Source organism: Hemibagrus wyckioides, linkage group LG17, assembly GCF_019097595.1.
Source record: "Hemibagrus wyckioides isolate EC202008001 linkage group LG17, SWU_Hwy_1.0, whole genome shotgun sequence".
NCBI classification, from domain to species: domain Eukaryota; kingdom Metazoa; phylum Chordata; class Actinopteri; order Siluriformes; family Bagridae; genus Hemibagrus; species Hemibagrus wyckioides.
The window spans coordinates 10,900,534-10,924,136 of NC_080726.1; the positions used below are offsets into that span (position 1 = coordinate 10,900,534).

A 23,603-nucleotide genomic window follows, 5' to 3' on the forward strand; every position below is an offset into this window, starting at 1 on the left:
AACTGAAGTGGAATTTTCATGATTGTTCCTTTTCGGTTATCTGAAAGCCTTAAGGGATTACAGTCAACGCATGTTTAGTGAGGGCTTTCAATCAACAGGTCAACTTGTCTAAAAGCTGACCCCTGTTGTAAAAATGTAAAGCTTATTCTCTTCTTGTTCAGACTCCTAATAAAAGAACGATAGGTTATATTTCACTCTTCTCCTCGAAGAGTAGATACTTAAAGGATTTTCTCGAGTCAGTGTAACTTTCCCAAGGGTTACTGGATTCTGTCATTTGCTGGTCTCTTTTCCTGTTGCGTAACCAATTCCATAGCCGGAGGAAGGGGGGGGGTGCTAGAACAGATGTGTGTCACTAGTGACTCTTGGTATGAAGCCATTACATGTGCATGCCCAGAGAAGACTACTAGTTCTGTCATTCCTAACTCTTATAACCTATGAAAGTAAGTAGATTTGCCTTCTTAGATCATAATAAGCTTTAATGCATATGTCTGGCCTTTGGTCTCGGTTTGGGACTAACAAGCAGTGTATGAAATATAATTACCCAAAAGCACAAATAACCTGTTCAGCACGAACGATGCTAATGCAATGAAGGCATGTGTAGCCTGACTCGTGTCTGTCTGGTGACGTTTGCAGTGTGATGTGTTTTTGTGGTCGATGTTAGACGTCTGTCAAGTACTGTTTCTGGTGCTGTCGACTCGTATGGTAAAAATAGGCTTGGCTGTAGTGCAACTGTGGCTTTGCTCAAGTAAAGCTAACCTGTCTTTCAGGAGAAAAAATGGGAGGGCAAATCAACAGGTCTACTACTATTCCTGTGTATGGCCTATTTATTTCAGGTTCTGGAAATGTAATCAGCAAGGATAGTCGCTATAACCAGGAAAAACACTTGTTACTACCACAACACCAGCAGAACACATTGGATCCTGAGAAAGTACTTGGTCCTCTCTTGATAGCCAAGTGTTCTGAAAGCGTTCAGGCTATCCAGCCAAACTTATGCGGCCTGAAATCTGCGTGACAGTTAGCCTCAATTAATGTCCACAGGACCTAAAGGAGGTCTCCTGTGGCCAGGCTAGGACAACACCCCAAGGGCAAGAGTCTACACTGTAGCCTAGTCTGCTGATATCTAACACGGAGACTGCAAGCAAACCCACGTCTCAAGCCCCACCTCACCAATCCTGACACAAGCTTGTGTGTCACTCTTACACTGCTTCTTTATACCAGTACAACACAGCCACACACACTCCAAAATAACGCTTCTACCACCTTGACCACCACAAACATGACTCTGTCCATTCATGGGGTCAATTTCGAGAAAACAGCAGCAATATAGGTGCTTGTAAGATTGCGAGTACGAATTAGAGGTCAGTAAGTTTAGTAAGTTTCTAAAGTTTACATTTATATCTGGAATTTCTGTAAAGCTGCATTGTGACAATGTCTGTTGTTAAACACGCTAATATAATAGAGTTTACTGGAGTTTTAGAGATTGTACTCTGTTGCAGCCTACAATATTGCCTGCTACGCAAGAAACAGTAATCCTCTCTCTCTCTCTCTCTGTCTCTCTGTCTCTCTCTCTCTTACCTTTGAGGTATGGGAACTACTCCAGAGCTGATCCCTGATCAGTGCTTCCCACACTATTCTTTAGTAATTCTCCAGTTATGGTAGTCAGGGTCACTGTGGATCTGGAGCCTATCAAAGGAAACACTAAGCATGGCATGTCAGTCCACTGCAGAGCATGCACATTCACAGACTCATTCACAGACACCTAGAGGCAATTTAGTGTAAATGTTGTGTCACCAGCCAGTCTGCTAGCATGTTATTGGGAGGTGGGTAGAAACCAGTGAACCAGAAGACAACCCACGCAGACATGAGGAGAACATGTGAAACTCCACACAGACTGTTACTCACTTACGTTGACTCAGGAACAAAACCAGGGACCCTGAGGCTATAATGTGGGAATGCTACCTGCTGTGCTACCATTCACCCTAGCATGTAATTATTTAACTAATTTTCTAATTATAAATAAAGGCTAGACACACAGTCATATTTTTAGGCGGAAAAAAGCTTTTTTTAAACTCTGAGAATGAACAGAAACAGTAGTAACTACAGAAATCAGTCTGTAAAGTACCTCACCGGCTGTCCTAGTGCACTAAGCTGCCCACATAAAGGTTACAGATGTATTTCCTGTCATTACAGGGACATGGAAAATCTACAAAGACAAAAAGCGTGAGAGTTTCTGTCTCAGTTTCCTCCAAAGTTGCTTACCAAAGGCAGCAGTAGCAATAGCACTCTCGGTTTGATTCATCACCTACTTTCGTACTGACGTCACTGTGGTTTATTAGTCAATACCTTGTCAGTCTGTGGCCAAACCCACATACAACTAAAAGACTTGACTTGTTCTTCTGTTTGGAAGTCAGACTTGCTACCTGGATAAAGTTCGTAAGAAGTGTCCACCTAAAATGCAGCACCACGCCAAAAGGAAATGACTTTTTTGTTTGAGGCGATTCATTTTCTTGAGTAGTAACTTTGTGGAAGTGACTTTTTCAAGTGCTGCCACACAACATAGGTGTTTAGTAACTATAGTAGATGCAGTGGAGGAAAACCTGTAAGAGACTTCCTATTTTCCTGCATTTCCTCTTGTTTTGCTACTATCAGAGTGGCACGTTTTGATTCGGAAACATTGGCTCTTGAACCCGTTGTCTTCAGATAGCTTGTGGCACTTGGCCTCGCACTGCGGACGGTGACGGCGGTGTTTTTGCACAGAGTGCGGAGGCATTAGCAGGATCGGTATCAGTGCTAGCCAGCACTTCCTGTGCGGATACAATGGAGGAGGAAGTCTGGTAATAGCACAGCTCTCCGCTGCTTTGCTTTACTCTCTTGCTCTTTGCCCCCTAACCCACACCCAAGCTGGGTTCATTCCTGCCCGAATGCCACAGAGGGGCCCTCGAAGAGTCATTGAGTGCACAAGCTAATAAGCCACGTAAAGCAGATTCATTTACACCAAACAACAATCACAGCACTCGCTTAGTGTTTATATTTAGATTGAAGACTTTTATCAAGCGTTTAGCTTCATTTTATCAAACTGAATATAAACAAAATTATTTGCAGGAACATAAACACAAAAACTGTGGTGATCATGAAAATCCAGTTAGATTAGAAAAACGGTCCTATTTAACGACAGCCCCTAAGGTTGTGTGAATTTATAGGCTTTAAATCGTATAATTGGAATGAGTTAATGCAGTATTATATAGAGACCACGTCATCATGTTTAAATAGCTTATTTATTTAACTGCACATGTGAATTTATTATTTATGAAACGCTGTTGTTTCATATGAATGAAGAAACGGCCCTGTATAACAGGAGAAAGAGTTGCGCTGCAGTGACTCAGCTGCATTATTGGAAGATTTAGCAAACTCCACCTATAAAAGAGGCTTTATTTTAATGACTGTTTAATAAACATTAAAGAAATACTCGGGTGACTGTTAACCTAATGTATAACTTTCTTATCTAGAGTTTACAGGCACTTACCTTTTACTAGAACAGAACACCTAGTTATATGTTATGGAAGTTATTGAAATCTAAAGGCTGACTAAAATACATTAATATCCATCCATTTTTGTTCCATTTATCCTACACAGAGAGCCTGGAGTCTATCCCAGGGGACTCAGGGCACAAGGTGGGGGACACGCTGGTGCGGTGCCAGTCCATCGCAGGGCACAAATGAAACACACACTAACACAATCTAGAGATGTCATGTCTAACAACGCAGGTCTTTGGACTGGCGGAGGAAATCGGAGTACCCGGAGAAGCACAGGGAGAACATCTTCAAAAGTCCACACACACAGGGCAGAGGCAGGAATCAAACCCCTAACTACGGAGCACATAGAATACTATATAACATGAAATCAAAAATACAGCCATTAATTTCACGGATCTTAAGATGAGACAGGCTTGAGGGAACATCTTACTAAAACTTTAGAGCACTGGAGCAATACAGTAAACAGTAGGTTCCTTTATAGCTTTGTGATATCCGCATGAGATCAGACCAAAAGAACTACAAATGACTAGACTACAAAGAAGTCCCATCTCTGAAAGCACTGATACAGAACTAATGCATCATTTACAAATCATTTTGTCTACAAACATAGATGTCACATAAAAGTTTACTGACTGCCCCAACAACTGCCCTTAGACTTCCATTATCAGAGAGTTTTGACTTAATGTCTTTTGTCATTAAATGACAAGTGTTTGAATGCGTGTTCATGGAACATACATTACAAATAAGTTAGTCAAAGATTAGGTTAAAATGCTGGAGTATTCCTTTAAGGTCTGTTGCATTGGATCGGGTGGCCTGGTGGTGCAGTTCCCCCGCTCCAGGGTTTCTGATGTGATCCTGGGCATGCTCTTCTTGTATCTAGTTTCTCCATTTTCCTCCCAAAAACATTGCAGTAGATGGATTGATTGCTGTTAATTGTGTGTGTGCGTGTGTATGGTACGCTACGATGGACTGGATTTACCATCCAGAGCGCATACACACCTTACACCCAGGGTTCCCGGAATAGTCTCTGGATCCACCGCAACGTTGACCAGAATAAAGTGAAATTTCTGAAGATGAATGAATGGATGATTTACTTGCACAAGCACATGGAATATAAAAATGTTTATGTTGGAGAATTCAGTCTTGAAATAGCATGAGTCCACTTAGCAGAGCAGAACAGACTAAACACTGGCCTGTAATAATTGTTGGCAAATGTTTATCATTGATGACTGATGGACACGTGGATTATACAGGCAGCAAAACAAGCTACATATTTTACTCCATGTTTGTGTGGAAAGACAGTCTTTTCCACAAAGAAAAGAAAAAAACAAAATGCCTGAAGCTGTGCCAGCATTTACATTTGCGTGAAAGTCACTGGGGTTTTTAAAATTTTGCAATTTTTTTTTTTACCCACAATCTGTGCATGTGAAAAATGCTCCATTAGCACGCGAGATTCTCATTACTGTGTAACTCTCAGCATGTTGAGGAGTATGAGGTCAGAGGAGTGACACGAGCACTTTTTCCAGGAAACAAGAGCAGGAGAGCAAATTGGATTGAGGATCTCCACACTGAGCGCTCTGTCTAACGGGCCTCTCCTCATTCGTAATTCAGTTAGCCAGCACTAACGTAACTGCATGACTCAAGGACTCTTTTGTGACTAGCGGCAACACGAGCACCCGATCAGCTGGTCCCTATGAGTGTGTGAGTGTGTGTATGTTCCAGTATGAGAGGGGAAGAAAAAGAAAACCCCTTTCTGACTCTGCATGGAACATCCATTATTATGACAAACATGAAAAGAATCGTTTTCATTTCATAAAACACCACTGGTATAGATATTTCGTACATTTTGGTCACTGACACTGTACATGCTCAACTTTCTAAAATCATTTTTTACACGGTTCTGTTTTGCATATTTTGGTCCGCTTACTGTTTTGGGATTTCATTCTGACCTGCCTCGTTTTCCTGAGCTGTGCTACTTTGGCAACGTATTGTCGGTTGCCAGGTATTACAGTATTGCAGTGACGGTTTTCTGCTGGAGCCGTTTAAAACAAGATGAGCCGTGTAAACAGGACCGGACGCCAGAGGCATGAAAGCTTCCTGTCCACCTTTCTTCAGGCAGACGTTCATAGAGCTTCTTCGTATTGACTTTCCAAAAGTAGGCCAGTGTACTTTGCTGTGATTACCCCCCTCCCAACCAAAAAAAAAAAAAAAACCACCCCACCCCCCAGCTCCTGGCTGAGATAACTTATCACAGTATAAACACAGGAAATCAGTAGACGCTTGAGGAGTTGCTATTGTCCCATCCGAGCCTTCCCGTTTCACAGTTATTAGACCTTTCTTCCATCGCAACCTTTCCTTGTTATGGCATGTTTTATTGTTGTGGCTGAATTGCTTATGTTTGTTTAGGACACTCGACACGTGTTGTGGTAGCAGATGTGGTCGGAGACTTTAATTTCTCTTATAGAATTGTGAAGCGCTCCTGTCATCATCCTGACTGATTTTATTCAGGACAAGGTGTTGCATTCTGTGATTTTATCCTTTCCCCGATGTCCTGACAATACGGTGTTCAACATGGCTGTATTAAATATCTTGTCACAAAATGGAGTTATATCATTTTACCTCTCCTAAACAAGCTCACAAGTCCAGTCACAAGCAGCAGATTAGACTCTTTTTTTTTTTTTTTTTACATTGTTTTAATCATATTCTGTTTTTCTGTTATCATTAAACAGAAAGCCATTCATCTGGCACATTGCTAGCAGCCTTCTTTAAAACTATTAGATTAGATAAATATTTTAAGACTTCGGAGTGTGTACCGAACAAACATCATTTGACTGATATTTTTATTCAGAATTCTTTACAGTTGAGACAGGATACTCGAGGGTTAATGTTTCGCTCAGAGTGACTCTCTGCAAGTCATAACTCACAACTTTTTAATCACTAGTTCAGGACTCTTGAGCCACCACTGCTTCTAAAATAAAACAAAAAGTGTCTCTCTTGGAGAAAGTTTCCGTCCCAGGACCTCACCGCTCTGTTGCAAACCTGGAAAGGACAGAAGGAACAGGAAGTACATGACAGGAAGTGGTGAAGCACAGTGGGTCTGCCACAGGTGCAAATCCAGGAGCAGATTGTTTCTGTATTATTGTGATCTTTATACAGCTGGAGGTAGGAGCTGCACAATTCTGACTGAGATACCATCGACTTACAGTATATTGTGTGTGTGGTCTTTTCTTGTGATTTAAACATGATTTATCAAGCCACAATAACCCTTGTGATTATTCATGTGGCTGTAAAGATTCCACAGGACTCTGTATTTTAATTATACTGATGTGACTAGGCTGGGATTTTCCCCTTATAACACAAGCATTATCTTGTATTGCATGTAATAAAAGGACAGGACAAGCACTGAGCATGCAACGGGTAGAGTAGTAGATAATTCTGTATGTTTGATTCTAGGTGTATATTTCACGTAAGTGACGATGTTCAGGTGGTTTCCTTAGAACTTTAGGTTATTTATAAATGTTATAAGTGGCGTAAGTGGCATTTGGGTGATTCCTGTGCTTTTCATGGCTTATTTCACAGAGTTTGGTAATCATACTTATTATAAACACTTTAAATACTTAATCTAGGCTTAAAACTGAGTGTGCATTTCTGTTTCTGAAGAACTTCCTTGCTTGTCAGCAAGACAGAAAAAAAAAACTTTCATTTCTGCAAGGCCATAAAGCACGTCATTTCTGCTCAGTAGATGCAAGTTTTAGAAAAAGAGAAGCTGAATATATAATTAATCATTTTTACAGTCAAATGAAGTTCTGTGTAACTGAGACTTCCATGGCATCATTATTAACAAAAGAGTGATGCCATGATACTATGACAAATATTTCTCTTAAGAACTGTGACCTAACAGACGGGAACGATTCGAAGGAAGCAAAAAGGTCAAACTCCGATGACACGCCTGCTGTGAAGTGTCATGTTGTCATCAAGCTGCTGCACGTGTCATTGCAGGTCATGTGAGTGATCATGAGGGGTCAGGACCGGCCATGGAAGTGGTAGTATGGTTTAACCTAATGACTAGCTTTTCCATTTCAAACTTGGCAGCGATTTAAGATCATGGTCCGAACAATAGCAGTGCTACAGTTGCAGCAAAGCGAAAGCAAAATGCAGCATTACGAGTTGAAAAGTGTACGCTCCTTGTCAAGAAGGAAATTTAAATGCTAGTTTTTTTTAATCTTTTGTTTTCTTACCTGACTTTACCTCCTGTAAGTGCTGCAAGCTATACTTAGGGTGTTAGACTGCTAGAAACCTGCTGCGCTAGTGATGGGGTAATGACAGGTCTGGGCTGTCTCTCAGTCTGCTGCTAACCACACACACGCATACACACACACACACACACACACTCACACGCATACACATACACATACACATACATGCACACACACAGACATGCGCATAGATCTGTCAACAGATGGCTCCCCAACTAGACATGACCTAACACGAGCTCAGTGCTGCTGCGTGAACCGGCCTTAGTGTCCCTGTTACTCTTTGTCTCCCTGGGGAAGTTCTTCAGAAGGACCTAGTTTCAGGGGGATTTTTTAACTCTGCCAGGCTTGAATACATGTCTCACCACCACCTCACGGTTTGACTGTAACCTCTCTGACGAGGGCGTGAAATCTGCTTTGAAGTCTTCTCCTGTAATTGCATGCTTTCTTTTTTTCCTCCATCTACTCCGACGCCGAAACATCAAGTGCACGTCGGTTACCACCCCCGCCCCCCCCGCCCCACATCCAGTTCAGTCCCTCTACAGAAAAGAAGCTCTAATGTGGCCTTGGCTGCTGACTCAAACCAGCTCCTGCTCCTCTTCATTTCATATTCTCTCTGGGGAAGTTTTTTTTTTTTTCCCCAAAGAGGCCGATGCGGCATTTGAGATCTTTTGAAGAAGTGAGCGATTAACTTGGCCAAGTCTAGTCTGCAGACCCTGAAGAGAGAGAGAGAGAGAGAGAGAGTTAGAGAGAGAGAACAGTATGGCCTTTCAGCCTCTTTGGACTGAAAGAAAGTAAGAGAGAGAGAAAGAGGATAACTGCACACTATGTCCTTGGCATGGACAGTCCCAGTGACCTGACCTCCAGCTGCTCATGGAGAATATATGTACACACACAAGTTCACACACATGCGCGCTTCTGAAGCAACAGATGCATGCCTCATTTTCACACCACAGATATGCTGCAACTTGTTTTTTTTTTAAATAATTAACAGAGATTTATTAAATGAGACAACTAAACTAACATATTGAGATTCAAAACAAATATTAACATGTCTCTTTCTGAGAGGAAAGTTGGTATAACCAGCATTATAATATTATTTAAAGAGTTCTATCAGAACCTTTCTGAGAGTTTCCAGGTTCTAATCTGGTCGTTGCCAATTAACTTGCTAACTAAATTGCACAAGTAGCTGAACATAAAATCTTGCGAGCTCATAAACACATGTCAGATACTGTCCCCCTGTATCCCTTTTCCCATGGTGCACTTCATTTAGGCAGGGGAGAGCACAGCTCAGATTGTCTTTGTGAGGTCATGGTCTGATTTGCAGTGTGAAAACGAATCGATTCTGAATCAGCCTGACTGCATGAAGTGAACCAAAAATGTACGAGCAGAATTCTTGAACCAAAGGACAGAGCTGTAGTACTACAGAAATCTGATCATGTTCTACATCGGGAGTGTCCACTCTTACCATTCCAATCAAGCAGAAGCAGCCACACCTGAATCTACTGAAAGTCAAGATTAACTGAATAATCAGGTGTGGCTCCTGCCTAATTGGAATGAGCCACATCAGTTCTTTGCGGTATCTAATCGCTTATATAGTGCCAGTGCCATGTTCCGTGTGCTTGGGTAGTTTTTGTGATTTCTATGCACACTAGGCAAAGGTTCATTCACCTTACTTCATTGCCGTATTTATGACCAATGAAAGTTTTATGAGCGCATTTTCAGCTTAAATGTGCCTCAACCCTTTTTTTTTTTGCTTTGTTTTATGTGCAGTGTGAAACCAAGCAAACAAACCATAAGTATTAATTAATGCTCTGAATTCAGGCTCAGCAAACAGACTAATCAAATGACTCTCAGCCACAGATAGCCGCATGGCATCGTTAGGATTCAAGCTCTTGCTCTCTTAATGACACCTTTATGACCACTTTTTTTTTTAAAACTTTATGTCCCTGGCTAGATTGAAATCAAACCTGTAATCCAAACTGACCAAACCTTTTTTCCCCCCATGTGTGTGACCCTAGTTAGGATCAGTGTTCATTCTTTCAAATTTATAACAATTCACATGACGAATAGATCAGAAGGAAACGGTTAAGGACTATGTCTGGGGTAGCACTGATTCCTTATCTTTCTACATTCATCTGAAATCTGCTGAGCTCAAACCACATCTAATGGGGTCGCGTGAGTTTCTCGTGAGATCAGGTTGGTTTATCAATGTGGCTCACTTAAAATTTAAAACACTCATCCTTAATCTTCAATTGAAATGCAGGTCACACTTGTTTCGTCTTATCTCACCATGCATTTATGGAAAAAAAGGATATTAAATAATAACATTCACCAACAATATTATGTCCCATTACATCTCTCCATACTCCACCCTCAGCTATCAACACGTTTGTTTCAGTTCGAAATCTCACAGGAGGAGAACGTTATGGTTTTCATTTCACGTTGCGTTTAAAAAACATAGCCGTACATGGAATAACTGGCCATTGGGCTGGACTGTGTCTTGTACATTGGGGATAAAAAGTATACACACCTACTTTTTCAAAACGCCCTCAATGGTATGAAAATGTATAAAAAATGAAGTGAAAAACAATTTAAATGCTAAATAGGACAAATTAAAAAAGTAAAAATAACCTGGCTGCATACGTCTGCACACCTTTCCTAATGTGACATTTAACCTCATGTTCGAAAGTTATTATCATAGTAGAGATCAGTCGATTCTGTAGGAGTTTCTTCACATCTTCGTGGTTTCGTCTGACTGCTGAAGGCATGGTCTGCAAAGAGCTTAAGAAGCATCTCACTTGATGAAACATATCTATCAGGAGAAGGGTGTAAAATAATTTCCAAATCATTAGATGTACCATGGAATTAAGGCCATCATCAACAAATAGAGAAAATGGAGCAGCAGAGTGAGATCACCTTTCTGGCAAAAAAACATCAGTTTAGGGGTGTGCATATTTATGCAGTTAAGTTATTATAAGTGTTTTATTTTTCTGTAAAAAGGTTTCAGCTTGTATTTCACTTCATTTTTATATGCTGTAATTTCACATTTAGGGTGGAAAAAAATCTGGCATGATTTTTCTTGGTTTTTACATCACAAAACCCTGCCATTTTATCAAGGGTGCGTAAACTTTTACATCCATTGTACCTGACATGTTATGTTTTCTTTTTACATATGAAAGGGGGGGCAGAGGAACGAGCCATTCTGGACTGTACTTTTATAGATTAGCTTTTCGTGAGGATTTGTGATGGACTCCAGGCCATTGTGTGTTCTCTCTTGCCAGCGAGTGTAAGCGCTGCTGGCACCGGAGCCAAAACAGAAGGCTGATGGGGTGGGAGCGCAGCAGACATCCCCCCCTCCCAAAACGCCGGGACTTGGCACTGATTGCTGCGGGCTGGCATTCCAGTCCTTTTTACTCACACACATCTACACACTGACCTGCAACCACTGTTTCCTGAAAGACAGGAATTGAGGCCGGCTTCCTGCGACAGTCCTCTTTCATGTGGTCACTTCCTGGTGTTTGGCTGTTGCTATTGACCCCTGGCTTCATACACGGCAGCTCTGAGAGGCTCGTACTATTTTACAAATGACTAAATCAGCCCAGTAGAACTGAATATACTGTAATCAGGTATTTATAGTGCATTATGCCACCATAATGATTCTATCCAAAACAATCTATTAGCATTTACAAAAGAAAAAACATTTCTGATAAGAAAAGAGTGTTATTTTTTACTGCAGATGTAAACCAGCCCACTCTGTACATCTGACACATTGACCTTTATTCATCAAATTTGCTGCACCTACAGTTTCAGTATTCAGTCTTTTTTTTTTCCTTTGCCATGTCTGTGTGATAAAAATTTGCACTCGTAATATTAGTAATAATATTTAGAGATAATAGACATACAGATATAATAAACAATCTCTGACAGCAGTTATGAATATACAATGCATTGTAGTATAAGATTAAAGTAGTACTTCCCATGTTATGTTCTTGACAAAAATGGCTTATAAAGTTAAATGTGATAAAGTTGTAACTTTCTGAATAAAAAATTGAAGTCTTAATTCTTTAAGTCTCAAACTGGGACATTCATGTAAAGATAAAGGCAGCTTTTTGTTTCTGTACAGCAGAAGCCGATTTACTAATGCCTCATGTCCTCGCTTATTTTGTTGATGTACAGCAGTTTCATGATTCAGATGTGAAACAGCTCATATGTCTTTCCCCAGCTCTCAAGTCTGTTCTTGCTTCCACACCACTTTGTTGAATGTGAGCCATTGTGCTGTAAGTCCCCAATAACATTCGGTTCAAATCGCTCCGTTTCGTGTCGTGTCGTTTCGATGTATTATTATGGTATTCGTGGAATGGTGGGACTGTTGCAAAGCCGAGATTAGAGTGTCTCCACAGAACACAAACCATGTGGTTTGGTAACCTTGCTCAGGAATGTGGATTGGGACAAAGCAGAATCCCACGTTTCCTAAGCGATTGCACCCCAACGGCCTAGCCGTGATTGTGTTTGAACTTTGAACAGAGTGATTAGCTGGAATGCTGAGGTTCCTGTCTTCAGTTACTGCTAACACATAAACTGCTGTCTGAACAGGAAGAGGTATTCTACCATTGCAACATCAGTCAAATCACATAACCTTGATAGGATCTATTGTGATTTATTATTATTATACAGGCCATCTGTGTTTTCAATATATGTATATATATATACTTTACTGTCCAGTCTGAATATATATATATATATATATATATATATATATATATATACAGAGTGGACAGTTCAAAATGGATGGAAACACACACATACATACACACATGGCAGCGTGAAGACCCAGTGTTCCATTAGTTCATGCTTAGTTAAAAAGAACCTACTCACACACACGACCCAAAGCAGGAAACTGGGCTTCTCTGAGTATGACCACAGTGTAGACACACACGTTTGCCAGACACTTCTCACACAGCACACAGAGTTCTGCCTTGGTATTTCCCCCTGTCGTCTTCTCTTCCACGACAGTCCGCTCACAGCCTCTGAGGTAATCATCACAGTAATCACATGATCATTCCTCAGCAGATTGGTTTCAGATTATGGTGATTTAGTTGTAGATGTGTATAAATACATTTACAGTACAAGCACAGCTTAGGTTCAAATCTGGGTTTACTGCTTGGTTGAATAACATTATGGCTCATAAGGTGTTGAAAAGTGTGTGTGCATGTGTGTGTGTGCATGTGTTAGATTTGGATAGACTTTGGAGTGTTGTGGCCAGCCTCCTTCCTGCAGCCCTGCTGATATGTGACAGTCACAGGACGCTCTGCTGTCTGGCTCAAAATCGCTATCGTTCTCTGATGCCCCCCCCGTACACACACACACACACATAAACACACACACACACACAATAAGGGCTGTATTTTTAAAAGGGAAAAAACTCTTATGGGGACTGATAATGGCTGTTACTGACTACCAAATTTTAACAAATTAACTTAAATTAACATAAATTGTCATTTATTACATATATTTTTAGATTTATTCATGTCAGTTTGCACTGACTACACAGTTTAGTTATTCGAAATAGCATTAGCCATACATAGCACTGCATTAATTTTGGTAGCTAAGTAGTTTGCCTGGCTAATTTAATCTCTTAACCACGTTTTCTAAGCTAGGCTAAGTATCATATCGTTTAAATAAAATCAAGTGCTAGTAAGAGAGCTAACACAAAGCTATTATATTTGTCCACAGCACTAATTAGGAATGCTAGCAAGCTATCTAGCTGTATTTAAAACAATTAGCTTGCTTACAACTTAACATTACAACTAATTGCTGTAGTCGTGTACTTGTAAACTTTAGCCATGTTTGCTAAAAAGTATTCTTCACACTCCCACTTCACATTGGTGGCTGCCTGTGATAGAGGGAGACAGAGCTACTAGATATTAGATAAATATATGTACAAATAATAGACATTACATTATCTTTTTTTCCCCAAAAACTATTTTTATGTAATGGGACAGCAGTGTTTTTGCTTTCATTTCAAATCCAACTATTGCCATGAAATGTCCCAGTTTATCTATTGTCTTTGCTTTAAAAAAACTGCAAAACAAGCTGAATGACATGCCATATACACACAATTATGTGTACCTCTGCATTTTTTTAGGATGCATTTAGTTGTATCTCACTCTTCTTTTCTCTCTCTCTCTCTCTCTCTCTCTCTCTCTCTCTCTCTCCCTCCCTCTATTTTTGTTCTTCACTGATGCAGTTCTGATGGCCGTATTTGAAAAATACTAAACAGAAATTCCACTAGGGGTTTGTTTTATATACAGCACACACTGTTTCGAACAGAAACACGCACACAGACGTGCACACACACACACACACACACATTTACAAGGCTTCTTCCTGAACACAAAGCTTTTTAGTTCACAAAAAACGCTGCCATCACATGAAGCTTCGTCCATTAACAACTCCAAATAACACACACAACCCATTAGGGCTCGTACCTGAAAAATGGCCAGTTTTTGTTTAACTTCATGAGAAATAGCTCTAATGGCGAATATTACTAAAGCAGCTTAAGTAATACCTGTTTCCAACCATCTGAATATTTACCTGCGCTGTGTGACTGTTTTCCTGCTGTGCAGCTATTATGGGAAATCGAGCCCAACGTGGCTGAAGTTTATACTTTCTCTAAAAGCACCCTACAGATTTTGATATGCCGCCACTGTCCTTTGAAGAGTGTTGCTTTGGATGTAGGTTAGATTGCTGTTGATGCATTGCGTTGCTATATAAAAATCAGTCAAAAGCCCTGGTCAAACAGACATCATTTTTTCCTGCTTAATGCTATTGTGTGTGACTGGTGAAGTGGACAAAAGAACAGAATCAGTTTCGCACCTTCTCCGGGCAACATTGTGTGTCTAATATTTGCCTGACTAAAGCACCTGGGTAGATCCATTCATTCTTTCTTGCATTTCCATCAGTTTTGTATTGGATAGATATGTCTGTAGGCTTTACTGGTGCTGTCCACTAAGAATGATTTATTAATCATCAACATTTAATATGGTTAAGGGTTTTTGCACTTTGTGCAAGCATGATCAGTACATATAACCTTACTTTTAAAAGTGTTCACTTTGCTTGAATCAACTGGTAAACGAGGGATAATGTGCAAAATTAGCAAATGTACTAAACACCTTCATGACAGCCTGTGTGATTTTTACATTAAGTATTAAGAGTATAAAGTATTTTCAGTTTGTTTATGAAAATGAGTTGTCCTGAGTACATTAAATGCTAAGTGACCTAGGCCTTTGTGAAGATTGGTGGACAGTGAAAGAAAAGGTCAGAAGCAGGGGATGAATAGAAAACAGCTGCTATGAGGATTTGCACTGTGGTGATATACCATCAGAACAGAATTTACTGGAAAAAGAGCGAAGGTGCTCATAACAGTCTCTCCCTCTCTCATTCTCAGAACTCGATCCGGCACAACCTGTCTCTGCACAGTCGCTTTGTGCGAGTGCAGAACGAGGGAACGGGGAAAAGCTCATGGTGGATGCTCAACCCAGAGGGTGGTAAGAACGGCAAGTCACCTCGTCGCCGTGCCGCGTCCATGGATAACACCGGCAAGTTTGCCAAGAGTAGAGGGCGTGCTGCCAAGAAAAAGGTACACTACCAAAGACTTTCCTCCCCCACCTTCTCACATCCCAGACAGCATTTTTTCATACCCTAATTCTGGGATCATATTTTAGTACAGCTTTAACTTTGAAAGCCTTCACACATTTTTTAACCTAGCGCTGAAAAATCCGATCTGGCCACCAAGCTAATATAATGTTTAAAAAACCCTGAAAAATGTGAAGCACTTTTGCATGTGTACATCCATGAATGGTTTTATAAATAAATATAAATATAAATAAACTGTTCAACATACGTTACTACCTAAGCAGACATTCATAAGGATATTTCGATGACTTTCTATTGTTCATGGATTTACTCACTCTTTTTTCCTGCAGCTGGGCCTTCAGGGGGGTCCTGATGCTGGTGCTGAAAGCCCAGGCTCTCAGTATAGCAAATGGCCCGGAAGCCCCAACTCACACAGCAACGATGACTTGGAGGCCTGGACAACGTTCCGCCCTCGCACCAGCTCCAACGCCAGCACGGTGAGCGGCCGTCTTTCACCCTTCATGCCCGAGCAGGATGACTTGACTGACTCAGACATGCACATGGTCTACTCAGGACCTGGTTCGTCCGCCAAAATGACCTCTACTCTCCCGAGCCTTTCAGAGATGACCAGCTCCTTGGGCCATGGCAGCACAGAGAATGTGATGGAAAACCTTCTGGACAATCTCAACCTGCTCTCGCCAAATAACCCAGCATCAGCTGGAGGGCCCAGTTCAAGCTCCAACCAATCATCCCCCTCCTCTCTCTTACAGAGCAGCCCAGGATATGCACCATACAGCAACCAGCAACCCCAGCAAGACTACCGCAAGTGCATGTATGGCCAGAGCAGCCTGGGAAATCTGTCCTCTATTCCCATGCAGACTCTGGAGAGTAAGCCCTCTTTCCCAACATCTTCTGGATCCATGGGGCAGTTTAACTGCCCAGCGGGGCTGCTTAAAGAGCTCCTGACCTCTGATTCAGACCAGCATACAGATCTGATTCCTTCTGTAGACACCGTGGTCTCCCAGACGGCCGGCAGAGGAGGACGCATGCTGCCTTATGGTAACGGGCGACCCGAACTAATGGGGGGTGGAGCCTCCCATGGCCATGTCCTGTCTCACTCTCACAGCATACATGGCCAGGCACCACCTACCTCCGTGGCTCTGAATGGCCGTCCAATACATCCCATGAGCAACTTGACCCACGGAGGGCGTATTGGGTCAGTCAAGTCAGCTATGCAGATGCAATATGGGGCTTCTGGTCACATGGCAGGAGGTAGTGGGGCAGGAGGAGGACTCCCCTTCTGCAACATCAATGGCAATGGCTATGGCCCTGGACCAAGCCTGCCCCCTATTCAGCACATGGAGAAGCTGCCCAGCGACTTAGACGGCATGCCTGTGGAGCGCTTTGAGTGCGACATGGAGTCCATCCTTCATGACACACTCATGGATGGAGACACGCTGGACTTTAACTTTGACTCCATGTCGAGCCAGCCTGGATTCCCGCCACATGGGGTCAAGACCACTACTCACAGCTGGGTTTCTGGGTAAAGGTAAATAAACATGTACACATACTGTAGTTTAATTATGACTACTATCTACCTTTCCTTTCTCATCATTAGTCCAACCACATCTGTTCTGTTCATTTCAAGGTTTCAAGGTTGAATTTAATTTTATTTTTGGCTCTAATTAAACATTTTTTATATCTTAAATGTTGCTTGCCAGAGCCACCACTGACAGTGCATTTTCCTTTTCCCTCAGGAAAGACCTTTCAGCCCCTCAGACTGGAGAGTAAGAGCCCAAAGAGGCAATTCTCACCCGTTCAAGCTATGCTCTCTTCACTCGCTTCTCATCATGGACATTTTTCTGCTTTATCCCAGCTCAGCCATGGCTGTAATGTGACTGCACATTGCCAAGGACGTTTGTTCAGTAGGGAACTGAAGGAGGAACCTCCTGCTCCAGCATTGCAATGCGCCTTCAAACCAAGTGCCAAACCAGGTGCCTGTGCTCCTTAGCCAAATCAAATGTGCTTTATTTTGCTGCCTTCTTCTCGCTATAGAGAACCAGTGGTCAAATCAGGGCAAAAACGGTGTGGTCCACAACTAAGACTCGCATATTAACTGCAGCACGCATACACTTATGCAACTACAGATCTTCATGGTTATCAGAACCATCAATCCAATTCTCTACTAAATTCACACTGTGATCGGGTGACACCCTAAATTGAGGCACCTGTTCTTAAAATCCATGCCTTTTGTCTTCACCAGCCCTTTAAAATGACCATTGCATGGTGATGTATACCTTTTCTCTAAATGTCTAGCATGCTGTTAGAGTCCAACCTGCTGCCTTTTGCTTTCTTATGTCTACATTCAGTGCTTAATGCCATAGATAGCTCAAAGCTAACCTTAATGGGAAAAAGAACTGGATCCTGAAAATGAGTGTACATAGTTTTATCTGGAGAAGGGCCTTTTCTTAGTAGGATCTGGAAGAAGTTTAGGAAAAAGTCTCTGCCTACTTGGACTATGTTACATGAATTATTACATCATTTTCTGTTTTCTCCTCAATGAGTTTGAATCACAGCAGACATACTTCATACTTTTTAATGAGATAATTTTGATCATGTCACATACAGTACATTTACATGAATAATTCAGCAATCAGGGCAGCAGATTTGACGTGTTTTAGAAATTGAGAGAAACTGGATCTGACTCTTGACTTCTCAGTTGGCTCGTTCTCACTCATGACTGTGTAAACCTTTCCACATTTCCTGTAAATATATGGTAAATATATATGGCAGAAGTATATAGTTGACACTTTTGAGATTTTGTTTTGGAAATTTTGTTATTGTGTTTTTTTTTGTGTATATGGTTGGCTTTAGCCGAGGTTAGATTAAGCTTGTAAAATGCATTTGAACAGTGTTCTGGGGTCCTTAAAGGACAGGTCCACCCATTTTGCAAAGTTTCTTTAGTTGTCTGTATCCTGAAAGCTCTCTTACAGGGTCAATTTGTATAATTTTACGGCCTTTTATGGGAGATCTATTAATCAATTGTTCATGAAATAAACTGCCATCCTAAGAAGCTATGATTTAATAGTATACCAGTGACGAGTCTTTACCCTGTAGACTCTATTATTCGACTTAGCATGGCAGAAATTTTGACAAACTGTTGGACATGTCCTTTACCATTTCTCATAAGGGCCCTCACACACGAGTCCTGATGTAGTTAAGAACTACAGTGCAGATGGGCACTTATGTTAAAAGCTACAGACCTCTGCCTTTAAGAAAGTGTAGTGAAATGTATTTACTTTATTTATTAGCGTGAAGGAGAAGAGACGTGATTGAGTCACGTCACAGAATAATCACAGATTCTTTCTTTCTTTCTTTCTTTCTTTCTTTCTTTCTTTCTTTCTTTCTTTCTTTCTTTCTTTCTTTCTTTCTTTCTTTCTTTCTTTCTTTCTTTCTTTCTGTCTGTCTGCATCTCTCTCTCTCTCTCTCTCATATTTCAGGCACTGTGATGTACATGCCAATATTTTTGTGATGTTTCCAATTGCTGATGATAGAAAAAAGGAAAAATGCCTGTCTCAAAATTGGACAAATAGACCCACTGCCTGGCTTATTCCTTTCACTTTCTTCCCTCCTTCCTTTTTAGCTGACTTGTCTCACTATCCTCATACAACCATCATAAAACCCATTAGCCTTCACTTTGGCTTGTTCAGTCTGGCTACCATGCTATTCCGCTTTAGAATTAGTATTGGAAGTTGTCCAGTTCGGAGAAAACAGATACCTTGCCTTTGGAAAATCAATATCATTTTATATAAAGTTATATATAGTAGTTGCTGTTATTTTAACATAGACATATGTTTGTTTTATTTGTGAGTTTCATTACTGGCTGGAATTGAGTTCACAGTGGACACTAATTGTCCTGACTAAACTGAACATCCTGAAAAACTGGTAAACCAGAGTCTAGGTCTAAAAGTTCTGGCACACATCTGGAGACTTGCTGCAGGTGTCACTTATGAAATGCGAAAAACTGCATGTGTTAGATTTAGTGGAACAAAGGTAGCCATCTGACTAATTGGAATAATTGAATATCCAAAATAATTAAGTAGCTGATATTTGGTTAATTGCTAGGCAACAAAACCATGTTGTTAACATGATGTAACCAAGCATCTTTTTTTTCACCGCATTTCAGTTTTCCTCTCTGTATAAACTGAAATTCACAGATTGGCTTGCAGTGTCACTGCGTACTATAAAATGTGCTTAATGTATAATTTTAAAAATTGGTGATTGCAGTTTGAGACTTTTAAATGAGCGTTATCGGAAAAGTATTGTCATCCAGTAAGCTTCATATCTGACCACCCTCCTGTTCCCACAACGTCTCGATACACACCAAGTTTCTACATCAATATATTTCCAGACAAGGGTTATTTTTTTCCATATTTTCCATGCTGATTTCTTGCGGTCATAGGGGCATGACAAGTATATGATTTCAGTACTCAAATCCTGGCATCTTGGTAACAGAAATGGTTAAGCAGATGTCCGAGTGCCCTGTGCACATCCCTAATCTATGCATATAATCACAATCACAGACTGTTACTCACATTCCCCAGTCAACCTACAGAAGTCTACTGTGGGCTCAGTAAACCTTCAGAGATGAGTATATATTACATAAATGACATCTCAGTAAGTTTTCTCAATATCACTCCATAAACCTCATAGTATGTCTTTTTTTTTTCCATGATCAGCTTTTGAGAAGTCGTAAGGATTAATTGATGCATTTAAACGGAAATACCACATAAAACCAGACCTACATTATGACCACAATTAAAATTATTGCCACAGAGTGATTTCTTATCACAGAGTTTGGATGCTCACTATATATATTACTCAGTCCCCGAAAGTTCAATAGTTCCTGTTGTATAAGGATAGTGTTCTCTCTTCTCTCTCTCTCTCTCTCTCTCTCTCTCTCTCTCTCTCTCTCTATATATATATATATATATATATATATATATATATATATATATCACAATATATTTTTTAATTCTTTGGTGCCTCGGATTACCAAGACTTGGCCGAGTCAGATACAAGCTTATTCTGAAGCATGGTAAATAAACAGTGTTTTGCTGAAATGTTAAGCAGTACATCACTGAAAGACTTGAATCTGTCCTGCAGGCTGAACTTGTTGAATACTGACATATATAACAACAATACACCTATATTTTAACATTATGTGAAAGCGTCTATCTTTTAAAAAGCGATACGTAGCGACTTCTCCTTAAATGTCGAACAGCTGACGTGTCACAGAAATACTATTAAGAATAACGTCAATCGATTTCTTTACATGAGGTTAGCGTGGGACACGCAGGCAGCAGCTACAAGACTGCCACATATCTATTCTATTACAGAAAGAATTCTTTATCCTATGAGTTATACTTCTTGTGCAGGCCACTCATTAAAAAGAGAACTATAACATAGAAAATGTCTACTAATATTATTGGATATACCATTAAACATTATTTTTAGATATGGGCAAGCTGACTTGTATTGTATATGCTTTGTTAATTTAGCAAATGCTTAAACCTATGCATTCTTGTACTTCATTTATTACTTTTGTTACCTTGTTTGGTTTGTTTTTACTGACGACAATATATTTCATGTACTATGGGCTTGTGGAGAAATTATGATGTTATGGAAAAAACAAAAAATATGAAGTATTTAGACAGTAGATTTACATGTAAAGCTTTTTTTTTGTAAACTGACTCTGTTATTCTTGTATTTTACAGTGGGTTTTTAAATTAAAGAAAGAAATAATAGAAAAAAAAAAACAGAGAATTGCTTAAACGACAAGGAAATTTGATAAAGATGAATTCGTAATTTGTGTATTCAGATTGAGGTTTGGACCAATTTTTTTTTTATAGAGGAGAATCTATAATAAATTAAGACGTTGCACTTTCATAAAGAAACAAAGCAGTGAAGATGTGACCTATTTTGAAACGAAACTGTTACATTTCTTAACTTATGTACAGAAATTCACAATGAAATTCTATCTCTCAATGTGCAATCAGTGTATGTATAAATAATAAATCTATATACAAGAGAAATGCTATTGTTTGGAGATCATTATGCTGATATTTCCTTACTGATACATATGTCTGTCTTACTTTTGGCAGTAAGTGACTGTCTTTTAGCCAAACAGTTTGTACAGTGTGAGGCTCTTTAAATTACTTATTTTTATTTTGTTTTTCCTGATGTGCTTGTATTCCAATACAACAACCAGAATATGTTGCTGCTGTATGAAGCCATATATGTATATAAATGATCTTAAACCAAGACAAAATCTGGTGTGTGTCTCGTGTCTTGTGTTAATTTAATGGGGGGGGGTGATTATAGATTAGAAATGCCAGGGTATATTTGTTTTACTAACTGCTATGTCGTATGTGGTGTGTGCTTTTGAGTTGCCTCTGTGACGGGGTGAATAACAGTTGGTTTGTTAGGAGAAGTCCAGGGCTGTCTGAGGTCATGGGTTTTTCGCTTGACACACAATAAGCTGTAACACTTCGGTGTTAAAAATCCAGACTCGAGGGAGAACAAGCTTTAAGAACGTTTAATATGCTGAAAGATAAAAGTATACCTAGCTATAGTGAAAAACATGAAATGTTAAGTTGTAGAGATCCTAAACCATCTATTAGTGGCCTTAGCATTACAAATGGTGTAAACAGGCTATTTCTAATGCTTTAAGACGACATGTTGATGTGATCGCATTTTAGCTATGTACTAAGAAAAGGAAAAAATCAGTCAAAGTTCAAAATCCAAAGAAGTGATGCAAGTTATTTTACTAGAACTGTGAATGCATGAAGAACCCAGTCACCTCTGCACAGACTTCATGTCCTTTTGACCCATGCTCTGGCTTTCTCCTGACGTGGAGATACGATCAGCTGTGGACTTCAAAGCCAGACAGCATTGAGCAGAGCAGTCACGAGAAAAGCTGTGGGGTTCCTATTTTTGATAATACGAATAAAAAAGAAAGAAAGAAAGCCGGCAGGGAGAAAATATGTGCAGATCTGGCACTTCTTGCTCGTCTCTCTTCTCCAGCTCTGGCTATAGAGTTTCTCTTATGACTCTGGCTTCCAGCTGGGGCCTCGGAGTTGCAACAATACCAAGCTGGAGCTTAGGCTTTCCTGCCACACAAACAGAGAGCCAGGAATTCTCGCCCTACCGGCTATAGCTATGAACTCTATATAACTCTATATCCCTTAAGATCCCTGAGATGAAGGTGAAACTGCCATAAAATGGCTCAAACCTCAAAGTGGTTCAGCTGAGGTCTCGACTGCAGCTGGGAAAAGGACAGGAGGAAATGCTGAACGCTGACTGAGAGCTGGCATTCGTTTCTCATCCTCATAATTCCCCTGAGTTTGACTTTTTTTTGTCTAGTGGTGTGGTCCAATGTTCCCTTTAAACAGCGTGTGTTGACAGAGGGGAGAGTGCAGGGAGGAGGAACGCACGGAGGGAGGGGACAACTCCCCCCTGGAGGCTGCTTATGAGCAGACTCCTGAGGAATTCACTCCTCTCTGTGTGTGTGTGTGTGTGTGTGTGTGTGTGTGTGGCTGGGGTGGACAGCAGCCAAAAGTATATGCCACCTTTGCATTCTCCCAGCGGGTGAAGGCTACATCCGGACACATACCGACACTTTTCTTTCCACCACTTTCACCAGCATTTTAAAAATATATATTTTTCCTCCCTTTTTTTAACAGGGTCTCTTTCTTTTATTCTCTTTTAAAATGTGATGGTTTATAGTGAAGTAAGGTGCTCTTCATTCACAAATAAGTAAAAGGAGAAAAAAATATTTGTTCTAAAATGATATACAGTAAAAATCTTTATTTTATATTTTACCTGTAATTCACACAAACTATTTTTTTTACTGATATGAACATACACACAAATCTTTTTATTCTACATTTAACACTTGTGTAAGCACCCTCCCTATCTCTTTGAGGACAAATGTTATGCCTCGGTCTCCCAGTCCTGTGCTGGAGTAAATGAGCCACTATGGGGCTGAGAGCAGAGGGTCTAACACCTCATGCTGCTTGTATCTAGGGAACGCACCTGATAGGCACAGACTCATGGGAAACACTGAAGGGATTTCATCCATTCCACATGCTTTAACGATGCAGGTTGTGCATCTTTT

The 23,603-nt window shown here is 40.4% G+C and overlaps 1 protein-coding gene across 1 annotated transcript in view; it reads left to right on the plus strand.

Moving 5' to 3' along the window:
* Positions 1–21,755, plus strand: part of foxo1a (forkhead box O1 a) — a 34,172-nt gene extending 12,417 nt beyond the window's left edge. Inside the window, exons 2-4 of the mRNA XM_058413177.1 lie at positions 15,237–15,428; positions 15,775–16,973; positions 17,182–21,755. Coding sequence (XP_058269160.1) covers positions 15,237–15,428; positions 15,775–16,971 — 1,389 coding nt within the window. The 3' untranslated portion in view covers positions 16,972–16,973; positions 17,182–21,755. The remainder of the gene's footprint in view (positions 1–15,236; positions 15,429–15,774; positions 16,974–17,181) is intronic.
* Positions 21,756–23,603: the final 1,848 nt, after the last annotated feature.